A 13,211-nucleotide genomic window follows, 5' to 3' on the forward strand; every position below is an offset into this window, starting at 1 on the left:
TTTCGCTGATTCTACGATGTATTGGATCGTCCACCGCCCGTTTACTATGTTGCATCTCAACGCCACCAAAGCATTTCTACACAGCTGTTAATGATATCCGGCCTCTGCTTTGTCTCTATGCAGATGCATCTCCCTTTCTTCCAACCCCGTGCATCAGCTTCTGAATGCATACCGGCTTGCGCACATGCACGCACACAACCATTGCGTCGCTGAAAAATAAGACTTTTTGTGTGTTATTCTGAGTCATGCACTTTGATAGGCCTCAAGTTAATTGTAAGACAGTAGAATCCTTTGCATGCTGTAACTGAACCAGTCGCACTGGTTTTGATGGAAACATAAAATTTAATTTAAAATTCCACACAATCATATTGTGGAGGTGAAATCCACACCCCAAATTGGGGTCTTTTTACTGACAATTTCTGCTGTGTCAATCAAATTGTCGGCCAGTATCCATCATAAAGGATAGAGGGAAAACCAGAGAGATGGACCTGTAATAAACATGAAATCACTAGGTGGAATGAACCTGCAACGCAATAAAGTATACCGTCCTTGAGGCACAGGCACTCGAAATAGTAACACTCACACTAACGCTCACACCTTTGGACCTTTGGATGCCCATTGCTCCGTGCAATGATAGCATCAGGAGTTGCAGTATTTCCTGTGGCGAGTTAGATCGTTGGGCCGACGGAAGTCCCTGCCACAGCCGCCAATGAACACTCTAGGCTTTGGAACAGCCGGCCAGGGACGATTGCACATGAGGCGCCCGCACACGCACACACACACACACGCGCGATTTCCAGTGGGGATAGGAAAGAGAACACTCTGAACGCTTAGAGACCACACACCACTGCCTGTTAGCTTCATCACTGTCATCAGGATAGAGGGTATGTGTGAACACCATTTGTGCGGATATCCACCCGCCAAAGGACCACCGATTATAGCATTGTACATTTAAATATGTATGTTATGTTATGCTGCTTACACAGCTGCATAATGCCGTTTATTATTATTTTTTTTTAATTTTACTATTATTATTTTTTCGGCAACGCAGATGATGATGATGATCATCATCATCATCATCATCATCATCATCATGGAGAGAGAGAGAGAGAGAGAGAGAGAGAGAGAGCGCGCGAGAGAGAGGGAGAGAGAGATAGATAGATAGAGAGAGAGAGAGAGAGAGAGAGAGAGAGAGAGAGAGAGAGAGAGAGAGAGAGAGAGAGAGAGAGAGAGAGAGAGAGAGAGAGAGAGAGAGAGAGAGAGAGAGAGAGAGAGAGAGAGAGAGAGAGAGAGAGAGAGAGAGAGAGAGAGAGAGAGAGAGAGAGAGAGAGAGAGAGAGAGAGAGAGAGAGAGAGAGAGAGAGAGGGAGAGAGAGAGAAAGAGAGACGGAGAGAGAGAGAGGGACAGGTAAAGAGAGTGAGTCTCAGACATCAAAAGCAAGAGCAGATTAATCAGCAAGTGAGTAGATTCAATCCACCAAAGGAGGGAAAGGCAAGCGGGGGGAAAAGGTGACAGAGAAATGTTGAACGGCAAAGGGGAAACAGCTGATCAACGACTAATCAGCAGGGGGGGGGGGGGGGGGCGGTAGGGAAAGTTGAGCGGAACAATGAATGAGGGGAAAGAGGTCAGCCGTTCACAGCATGTACGACACTAGACAGCAATCGTCGGCAGAGGTTATGGCGTAGTCATCATTGTCGCCACTTCCGCAGCCGTTGCCGCCACCATGCCTGTCGGCATACTTTTTTGATTGCGAGGCATTGGCACAGGTTGCCAGGGTCGGTGGCACTTCCGCTTCAACTCTATGATGCGGAGCTTCAGTGCAACCGACGTCTGCAGCTCTAAATTCGCCAAATACTTAGTTCCCTCAGCCGGCTCAGTTACTGACTTGCTTTGGCCGCTAGACATGAAACAACAAAACATAAAAGGTCTATCATGAAACTAACGGTAGAAAAGAACGTGAATGGGTTACGATGAACGTAACAGCTCCAGATCAACAGAGGTACATGTACAAGGAATTCCAGTCATTGATGTGTGTGTGTGTGTGTGTGTGTGTGTGTGTGTGTATGTGTGTGTGTGTGTGTATGTGTGCGTGTGTGTGTGCTATTCTACAACAGCGTGTAGACCAGACAAGCTTTTTAAAACTGTTGTGTACATTGAATTCTGGTGAGAAGCCAAGCGGCCACGGGGCCCTGGACTTGCAGCCATGAGCAGGCATACAGGACACATTCATATGACACGTGGTGGACACTGCTGGTCCACGTTTGCAGTATTTACGTGTGAATGGCAGTCGTTTCATCCAAACCTGTCATGGTCTTTTGAAAGCCTGATTTTGGGCTGATACTCCCTCTAGAAACTTGAAAGGATGGGGTTTGGATCTGGTAAGCCTGATCTTTCATACATTTTGCCATGGCATAACTCTTTTAGTTTTGTAAAACTTGGCTGGATTTCTTATTCCCTGTCCTTAGACTTTTCTGGCCTCAAATTTTGCAAGGAATAATTGTACAATTCGCACAATGCAGGATGCTATCTATAAGTATACATGGGACACAGCAAAAGGTTAGGTTGCCAGTATACGTATCGCCCCCTGGCTGAATGGAAACAGAAGTGTTCTTTCTGCATTGGTAGATGCGAAATCAAAATGTACCTGCGTATTCCTGGCTGAACATTAACCGCTGTGTCGGGAGTTGCTGGTCTAGCCTCAAAATACATCGCCTCGAGCTGGCTGTTACGTTCATTTCTGCAAAACAAAATGTAAGAATTACATGTATACACAAAGCAAATCAAAAAGGAGACCGGTAGAAAATACGGCACTATTTTCTGAAATATGGAGCGATCAGGGCTTCACAAGCTGTGACAGTTACAATTATTGACTGGAGTATGGTGCTACGAGTACTGAACCACGATGTGCTGTAAAGGGTAACTTGAAGCCTAGAGTGAACGCCTAGGCATTCATGACGCATAGCTCTTCCAAATCCCGGCACCACGGGAATGTGATGCCAATTCTAAGGACAGACTTTTAACCAGAGCTTGCACACTGCGTGAAATAATTATAGACATTTTGTGGAGGAGCTTCCACACTTTACTGCAGCAAGGGATGCAGTGCACATGGAATGTCCACTTCAAAGACTGTACATCGTACAGTACGGCACATGATCTAGATTTTCATCCTGGTGGCAGACGATTTCCGAGGAAACTGGAGAATGCCATTCATTCAATATTCTCAATCAAGTTTCCCCATCTCCACCGGAATGGGAAGTGTGCGCCCTGTCAGGGGATCTGTACCGAAGCATTCACTACAAAGTACAAGGTTCTTTTGCATCAGCAAGCTGCACACGTACTGTCAGTGTCTGGGTTGACTGAGAAAATAATTATTCTAATGCTTGAATGTGCTGTGGTTGCTGCACCAAGGACTTACAGAAGGTTGATCTGTTTAGCTCCGTTATTCTCCTCCACCACCATAAAGGCGACCCAGGCAGAGCGAGAACAAAGAGAACTGGAAGATCGAAGAGTGACGATCCCTGATCGTGATGAGTTGCTGTTCACATCTGTGAAACCAAGTACACACCGACGTCAGGAAAATGTTCTCTGTACCATTCACAATCTTCGGCTGTTATACAGGTTCCTGCACGAGCACGAGGGCAGTACCCCGGAATCCAGCCCGCGCCGCAAGGGCTGGATGAACAGCGGCACTGAGCCTGTACTGACCATGTCACGTGATGTGTACTGACCGAGTGATTATGATGAATGATAATACTAAAGTTTGCACGTCCGCGTTACCACCGGCTATACAATTGCGTTGAGAAACACAACCAGTTAGGAAGTTTCGCATGTGCCAAGCCACCACCATGCCTGTGCTACCAGGGTGGCAGATGCAGCGCCTAACGGCGAGGGTGAGGTGGTAAGTCTCACAACCAATGCCCGACAAGGGGGCTAACCTCGTTAGCTGCATCCATGTTACCCTCACTCCGAGTAGTGAGTACCCAGTTGACCGTGGGTGTCGGCGCAGTTCACAGCATGTAAAGTGGTTCACGCATGCATCACCGCATTTGCTAGCACAGTATACGCTCCCTGCTCCCAGCGCGGGTCTCGAACTCGGGACCTTGTGATTCGCAGGCAAGCCCACAACCACTCGGCCAAAGCGCTGGTCATTGAAGTGCCTAATAATAATGATGAGCGACGTTACCATGGTTACGTGTTTCTCGTGTGCGCCCAAGCCAAAGACACAGAGCATGCATGCACGTGCACACCATACAACCATGTACTGTCGTGGACATGGAAATCCAGTGAGTGGTCTCTGCATGTTGATCGGGTAGCGGAGTTCCATCACTGACACAGTGTGCGGGTATTGCCGCATTGGTTGAGTAGATAGTTCCGGAATTAATTCCGTGTTCGATATTGGGTTTATTTTATTTTATTTTTTACATATTTTTATTTCATTTTATTCGTGTTCGATATTGAATTTTAATTTTAATTTTTTATTTTTTTACAAAATATTGTTTTTATTCCATTTCACATTTTTCATTCGTGTTGGGTTTAACTACTCACTGTACTGATACATGGTGATGATTGTGCTTTGCTTTGCCCGTAAAAGAGGCCTTCCATTCGAAATCCAGTCGACCGGGCTGGGCCGGCGCCCTCAGTGCGCACAGAATGCTGCGTGCAGTGCACGTGTTGATCCGATGCGACCAGCGCGCTGTTATGTAGCCTGTAGCACTTTATTATAAAAATGCATGTGTGTACGACTTACATTACATGTATCCTCGGCTGCATGGCCAGCGCCCTGGGGCCGCTAGACGTGCAACCGTATTTCCATGTCCACGACAGTACATAACTCGCGCTTTCCGTTGTCCTTGTCCACGAGCCAAGTTCGTCAGCCAATAAACGCAGTGTATTCCGTTCCTGCCCGTCGTCATGACGACTGGCAGTAGAATCTGTTCATGCCCGTCGTCACTTGACGACGGGCAGTGGATCCAGTTCCATCACCTTTGAATTAGAGCAAGCAGGACCGCGCTTTCCAGCCCGCGCAGTTTGATCTCTCAGAGTCATTGGTCGCCTCCAAGGCGACTATCGATGCATATATCACGTAACACATTTTATTTATGGCAATAGATCTTTACGTACCAGCTATCTAACACCAGCTAGATGAAGAGATCTTTCCGAATTAGTTATCTGTCTGTGTGTTTGCAGCTAATGGGGTCGTATTCGGCACTTGTGCCAGTGGTTGTGAGACTTATCAACTCACCTCCACCGTTAGGCGCTGAATCTGCCGCTAGGTTTTATCGAGTGTTAGCGGCCGTCGTGAGTTCCCTTCGTGAACGGACACTATAATTAATTTTACTCTTTTTTCTGTAAGAATTCTGCACAAAATTTGTGCAACTTCATCAAATTTGTGAAGCATAAACAGTAAGCGGGCGTGCGAACAAAGAATTAACGGAAATAACCCAGCCGTGCACATTGGAAACAGGAGGAAAGGGAAGCGGCCAGAAGGCAATGCGTTCACGTGCACGGAATACGGAAGGGTGTGTAAACTGTGTATACGCGTAAGAGTACAGGAATATTTACCTGCATTACTACGAGAATGAGTGTGTGAATAAGTGTGTGTTTTAATTATTTATTTATATTTATTTATGCATGTATAACATCACAAAGCAATCGTCGGTAGAGTCGTCGTCGTCATCATCATTGCCACCTCCACCTCCACCGCCGCCACCACCGCGGCACCGCCTCTATGACTGTTGTTGTCCTCAGCGCACTACCTGCTAAAGCTGTGCCTCTGGGCCGAGTAGGTGGCGGTGTCGGCATGGTGTGTTGGCGGGGCATTGGTAAAGGTTGCGACGGTCGGTAGCACTTCCGCTGCTCCTCTATAATGCAGAGCTTCACTGCCTTCGACGTCTGGCGGTCTAGATCGGCCAAAGCTTCATGGTCAGTTCCCTCCACATAAGACACTGACGCGCTTTGACAGCTGGGCAGAAAACAACAAATCAAAATAAAACTATCATGAAACTACCAGTAGAAAAATAACGTGAATGGATTATGATGCACGTAAGGGCAACGGACCCACAGAGGTACATGTACTGTACTTGGAATTGCAGTAAGTGCTGTGCAGATAAGGTACAGTTGTGGACAATGAATTACGGTGAGAAATCAAGCAGCCATGGCGCACTGGACTTGAAGCCGTGTGCAGGCATACAGGACACATTCATATGACACGTGGTGGACACAGCTGGTCCATTTTTACAATGTGTATGTGCGCGTGTATGACATTTGATTCATCCGAAATTATCTCGCTGTCTTTTGAAAGCCCGATGCTTGATAAAACATCAGAAACTTGAAAATCCGGGTTTTGGATCTGCTTCTTCATACATTTTGCTATGGTATACATGTCTGAATTTTGTAAAAAACTGGCTATATTTCTAATTCCCTTTGCTTGGATATTTCTGGTCATAAAATTTGGCAAGGAATGATTGCTCACATCGCACAATGCAGGATGGACTGTTGCTTCTACGATATCTTCATTTATAATTTCGAAACAACAAAAGGCTAGGATGCCAGGTTATTGCCCACGGCTAAATGGAAAGAGAATTGTTTTTTTTTCTGCATAGGTAGATGCAAAACTAGAATTTACCTGAGTATTCATGGCTGGACAGTGTGAGATGGTATACCCTCCAAAACGCTCTCATATGGAGTTCCCTCTTCATTAGACAGTGACGTGCTTTGACCGCCAGGCAGAAAACAACAAAACAAAATAGGACTATCATCAAACTACTGGTGGAAAAGCACCAGTGCCCACAACAACAACAACAACAACAACAACAACAACAACAACAACAACAACAACAACAACAACAACAACAACAACAACAACAACAACAACAACAACAACAACAACAACAACAACAACAACAACAACAACAACAACAACAACAACAGCAGCAGCTGCATGAGCAGCCCCCCCCCCCCCAACAATAGTATCAGGATGAAGAGGAACAGCAACCTAGAAATGGCATAAGGATGAACAACGTCCTGAAGGCGAGGCGTGATCTGACAGCTGCCAGAACACCTGTTACCGTACACAGCCACAAGTGTTCCTCAGCACGGTGCACAGCTATTCCAGCAGGATACCCAGTCCCCACACTGATGCTACAAGCGTTCCTCTGCCCAACAGTCACCTGAGTCGCTGCCACAAGATGCTCAGTGTTCTACCCAGCAGTGTACACAGCCACCCCAGCAGGATAGCCAGCATATCTGGTAAATACGCTGTTGTAGAATAGCACACACAGCACTTACTGCAATTCCAAGTACAGTACATGTACCTCTGTGGGTCCGTTGCCCTTACGTGCATCGTAATCCATTCACATTCTTTTTCCACCGTAAGTTTCATGATAGTCCAATTATGTTTTTTTGTTTCCTGCCGAGCATTGAAAGTGAGTCTGAAAACGAATACTTGACTAACTTGGAACTACAGACGTCAGTGGCACTGAAGCTCCGCATCATAGAGGAGCAGCGGAAGTGGTACCGAGTGTCACAACCCGTACCAATGCCTCGCCAACAAAAAAAGTTCCGTTAAGCGCATCGTAATCCATTCACGTTCCTTTTCCATCGTTAGTTTGATGATAGTCCCATTATGTTTTGTTGTTTCCTGCCTAGCGGTCAAAGCGAGTCAATAACTGAGCCTGCTGAGGGAACTAAGTATCTGTTATTTGGCTGATTTGGAGCTGCAGACGTCGGTGGCACTAAAGCTCCGCATCATAGAGGAGCAGCGGAAGTGCTACCGACCGCAGCAACCCGTTCCTATGCCTCGCACACACAAATGTCTGCCGACAGGCATCAAGGCGGCGGCGGCGCCAGAGGCGGCAGGGATGATGACAACGCCACAACCTCCGACAACGATTGCTGTCTAGTGGCGTACATGCTGTGCATGGCTGACCTCTTTCCCCTCATCATAGAGGAGCAGCGGAAGTGCTACCAACCGTCACAACCTGTACCAATGCCCCGCCAACACAGTGTGCCGACACCGTCACCTATTCGGCCCAGAGCCACAGCTTTAGCAGGCAGTGGGCTGAGGATGACAACAGTGATGGAGGCGGTGGCGGCGGTGTCTAATGAAGAGGGAACTCAAGATCGCAAGAACTCAAGATCTCAAGAGATGTGGACCGTGTGTGTGGCAGTAAAGCATCATGACCAGGGATCATCGTTCTTATTGTTCTCTGTGTTATCGTCCTAGCTGTGGCTGTCGTTATGGTGGTGAAGGAGAGGAAAGGTGCTAAAAAGATATGATCAAATTAGACCTCCAGACGTTGGTGGCACTGAAGCTCTGCATCATAGAGGAGCAGCGACCGACCGACCACAGCAACCGGTACCAATGCCCCGCCAACACAGCATGCCGACACCGTCACCTTTTCTGCCCAGAGTCACAGTTTTAGCAGGGAATGAGCTGAGAACGACGACAGTGATGGAGGCAGTGTTGGCGGTGTCTAATGAAGAGAGAACTAAAGATCTAAAGAACTCAAGAGATGCGGACCGTGTGTGTGTCAGGAAAGCATCAGGGATCATCACTCGTAGTGTTCTCTGTGGTATCGCCCTAGCTGTGGCCATCGTTATGGTGGTGAAAGAGAGGAAGGGTGCCAAAACGCTATGGCTGTATTAGACCTCCAGACGTCAGTGGCACTGAAGCTCCGAATAATGGAGGAGCAGCGGATGTGCTACCGACCGTTGTTATGGTGGTGAAGGAGAGGAAAGGTGCTAAAAAGGTATGGTCAAATTAGACCTCCAGACGTTGGTGGCACTGAAGCTCTGCATCATAGAGGAGCAGCGACCGACCGACCACAGCAACCGGTACCAATGCCCCGCCAACACAGCATGCCGACACCGTCACCTATTCTGCCCAAAGTCACAGTTTTAGCAGGGAATGAGCTGAGAACGACGACAGTGATGGAGGCGGTGTCGGCGGTGTCTAATGAAGGGAGAACTAAAGATCTAAAGAACTCAAGAGATGCGGACCGTGTGTGTGTCAGGAAAGCATCAGGGATCATCACTCGTAGTGTTCTCTGTGGTATCGCCCTAGCTGTGGCCATCGTTATGGTGGTGAAAGAGAGAAAGGGTGCCAGAACGCTATGGCTGTATTAGACCTCCAGACGTCAGTGGCACTGAAGCTCCGAATAATAGAGGAGCAGCGGATGTGCTACCGACCGTTGTTATGGTGGTGAAGGAGAGGAAAGGTGCTAAAAAGGTATGGTCAAATTAGACCTCCAGATGTTGATGGCACTGAAGCTCTGCATCATAGAGGAGCAGCGGAAGTGCTACCGACCACAGCAACCAGTACCAAGGCCCAGCCAACACAGCATGCCGACACCGCCACTTATTCGGCCCAGAGCCACAGGCTAAACAGGTAGTGGGCTGAGGATGATGACAGTGATGGAGGCGGTGGCGGCGGTGTCTAATGAAGAGAGAACTCAAGGTTTCATGACCTCAAGAGATGCGGACCGTGTGTGTGGCAGTAAAGCATCATCAGGACAAGGGATTATCGTTCTTAGCATTCTATTTGTCATCGCCCTGACTGTGGCCGTCGTTATGGGCGTGAAGGAGAGGAAAGGTGTTCCAAGTTCCAGTCAATTTTGGCAAGTGATTCTACAGATATTGCAATTGTAAACGAGACTAAAGTCGAGTCGTCTAAGTGTATCGTTGTAGTCTAAGTCAGCATCTTGTGAACAAACTTAAAATCCAACATAAATCTCTTCTTAAAATATTGTTTAACAAGCAGCAATTATTTCCTAGTCTTGAGCTCTATTGTATCAGCAATACTCAGCCACTGCAAGATAATCGCAAACAGCAGCAGCTTTGCATTTTGATCCACAGAATTCGCCTAGGTAAAATTCCCCCTTTTCTCTTATGTTTTTCTCCATGATATTGGTGCATTCCTATAGAGTCGAGACCTGAGGTGGCCGAGTTCCCTAGGTTACAGCACCTTTCCTCCTCAATTCTAACCAGATTGGAGTCCATGGGCACTCGTAGAAAAACAAACACACTGCTTAAAATTAGTATAGCTACAAGGACGACAAATTGCGCTGTAAGCAATTACTAAATGTCGCCATGTATGTGGGCCTTGTGATCATCGTATAACATTTTACACATACATGTCAACATTTAACAAATGCGTCCAGTGCAATAAGTCGTCGTTGTTTACTTATTTTAGACGGAGATACGCGCCCGATCAGATAATCACAGTGCTGCCAACCTTCCGTATTTTTCCGTATTCGTACGGAAATTAACTCCTTTGTCCGCAGTACGGAAATTGACCGAAATGGTACGGAAAACTGAGGAGTATGGATCAGCTGAATATGAACCAGTTTTTCTACATGTACATGACATGGTATGCATGTCATGTACATGTACATGATGAGTACAGTTTGAATAAGCGTTATGCACGTTGTACAGAGGAACAGAATCTCGTAGAATCTCGTAGAATCCCGTTGCCCCGGTTGGGTGTTGAATATGCAGGACCCTATTGTGTTTTCTATTTCCACTAAGAAATGGGCCCTGGAGGCATTTCATACGAAACCTTTTTTCTGACAAAGATCTAGCTAGTTGTTAGTTCTAAGCAAAGTGAAGAAGCTGGAAAAGCGATTGTTTGCCCCTAATTGTGAGGCTGAACTTGGTCAAATGCGCATGTATAGCATACAATGAACACCCAGCCGGGTCTGTACACACCTACGGTCCTAGTGCAGAACTTCGTACATCTGTACAACGTGCATAAGGACTATGGATATGGCCTTGATTTATGAATAATATTATGAGTATCCTTATCCTAGCAAAGCCAGCTACAGTGCGTGCCACAACCACAATTGTGACCATGGTGATTAGTACTAGTACTACAGTCTACAGCACATGTACATCAATACATGCACACAAGTACCCGGTACCCCGAAGACTACACAATTTCGTAAAAAATACATTATTAATCATGGAATTAAAAAGATGGTGGTTTGGAAAAAACTCTGGAAAATGCGGAAATTCAGCTGTCCAAGTACGCAAAACGAACCGAGCAGGTTGGCAGCACTGTAGTTATTGTTATATCTATGTTTTGCGTCGTCCGCCGGCACACGTTTTGATTTTTTCGGAAAAAAATATACCGTATTATCTCTAATATAAGCACAGTCTCCAATAATAGCACGTCTCCAATAATAGAACACCTTGGGGCGGCATTCAAACAAAAGTGCTCAGTCTCCATTATAAGCACACTGTGCAAATTCATTATCTGTACCAGCGAAAAAAACCCTGAAATGTGTGTGTCTGACATATAAATTTGGCATGGCAACATGCCTCTGAAATGAGGTTGAAATAATAATGGAACAGTCTCCAATAAAGGAACGTCTCCAATAATAGCACGGGGCGGAGGTACATTGAAAAAATTAAGGACCGTGCTTATATTAGAGATAATACGGGGTAACCCAGATTTCGTGATTCGATGCACGGTTTTTCTTTCGAATGTACACCATGCACGAGCTCTTGTGCTATACACCTCTGTTGAGTCTATTATATATTTTTTGCAACTTGTTTTCCACCCCCCGCATATGAATCTGGAAGTTGAACTGATGCGAAACATAGAAGTAAGAAATGGTGGCCTTATGCATTAGCTCTTACACCCCACTTATGCTGCAGTCAGTACACATGCGTACTTACGTTGACTCCATTTTGATCTGACTTGTCCAACGCCATCGTTGCGAGCCTTCAACACTTGGTAATCCACAGGACAGAACATAGCGGCGAGAGCATCTCCTCGCTCTGTGAACACAGCTCAGACATCATGCTTGATCGTGGTGTGCCCATGGAATACTAAGACACAATGGGCTTAGTGCAGCTAACGCCAAGCGTGAATGGCGCGGAAAAAACGGACGACAGTAGCGGCGAGAGTGTTCTCCTTCCTCGGTGAACACTGTTACACACCATTCTTGATGATTCACAAAACACCATCGGTGCAGGCCAAGTTTTTCGCCACCAGCGATTTGTTCGTTCACCAACAATCGAAATTAACGTTTTTCACCTGAACACTCCTCAGAGCTGTCGCCGTCGTGCCAAGGCCCACTGGCGCATGGCGTACATACTCCAAATCGACATGAATGACGATGGGTAACGGCTGACGTTTGCGCTCATGGACAATGCGACGCTGCGGGAAGATACGTTGTGGTTCCGCGATCGATCAGAATTCTGTTGTGTGTCCATGGAATATTAAAAAACACAATAGCCGCAGTGCAGCTAACGCCCAACGTGGATGAAACGAACAACAGTAGTGGCGAGATCGTTCTCCTTCCTCCGTGAATACTGCCACAAGACATACTATTTTGATTGATGATTCACCAAAGAAACACCATTGGAGGCCAAGTTTTTCGGCATCAGCGAGTTGTTCGGCCAGCAACTAGCGAAAACATTTCTTTCTTCAACCCTTCGTAGAGCAGCCACGACAATGCCTTTCTTTCACGTTACTCGTTAGGGATGCGATCTTTCCTAGATGCTGTCGCCATTGACATTTTGAAATAACATACTACTACAAAATGTACTACAATCAATGAATCATGTTGTAGTGTTTCTCCGAAAATATTCAGCTCCCGGCCAGGTGGCGTGAACATGGTGAACAGCCTGTGCGTGAAGACTCGGCGATCGGATCGGGCGCGACGTCTCTTTGACACCTGAAACAAAAAGATTTTTTCAACAGTTTATAAAGACTAGTCATGTTTATAAAGTCATACGTGAAACCAGCTGCATATGCGAGCATGCATGCATCAGCAGTCGATAATTCTTTTGGAAAAACGATAGGTAACTGCTTTCGCTAGTCGTTTTTCTCAAATCAGGTTTCTCCCAGGTTTAGCATCGGAAGTTGACATTGATGGATATCACGAGGTCACATACACAAAATGTCATTAACATCCACACAGACACAGCTGAGACATGAAGGGTTGAAGATAGCGTAACCACACAGACACAGCTAGCTGAGATACATGTGTGAAGGGTTGAAGATTGCGTAACCACAACCACAAACCACACAGACACAACAAAGATACGTGACATGTATGAAGGGTTGAAGATAGCGTGACCACACAGACACAACTGAGATGTTGAAGACAGCACAAGGCTATTTTGTGGTACCAACAGCATCTCCAAAGTGTTATCAGTGGATATACAATGTCATGTACATGTATATCACTCCCTTAGTATTG

General features: G+C 46.4%; 1 protein-coding gene and 1 long non-coding RNA gene across 2 annotated transcripts; both read right to left on the reverse strand.

Moving 5' to 3' along the window:
* Positions 1-427: 427 nt before the first annotated feature.
* Positions 428-3,614, reverse strand: LOC135816745 (uncharacterized). Its single transcript, XM_065329858.1, has 3 exons — positions 3,416-3,614; positions 2,645-2,737; positions 428-1,897 (listed from the first exon to the last, which is right to left on the reverse strand). Exons 1-3 carry the CDS (start codon positions 3,457-3,459, stop codon positions 1,675-1,677), a joined length of 360 nt encoding a protein of 119 aa, XP_065185930.1. The 5' UTR covers positions 3,460-3,614; the 3' UTR covers positions 428-1,674.
* Positions 3,615-5,328: 1,714 nt separating this feature from the next.
* Positions 5,329-12,544, reverse strand: LOC135818463 (uncharacterized). The gene is made up of 3 exons (XR_010553689.1): positions 11,680-12,544; positions 6,626-6,712; positions 5,329-5,962 (listed from the first exon to the last, which is right to left on the reverse strand). It is a non-coding gene; the product is annotated as an uncharacterized LOC135818463 (long non-coding RNA).
* Positions 12,545-13,211: the final 667 nt, after the last annotated feature.

This window comes from Sycon ciliatum, chromosome 5 (genome assembly GCF_964019385.1).
Source record: "Sycon ciliatum chromosome 5, ocSycCili1.1, whole genome shotgun sequence".
Taxonomy (NCBI): Eukaryota; Metazoa; Porifera; class Calcarea; order Leucosolenida; family Sycettidae; genus Sycon; species Sycon ciliatum.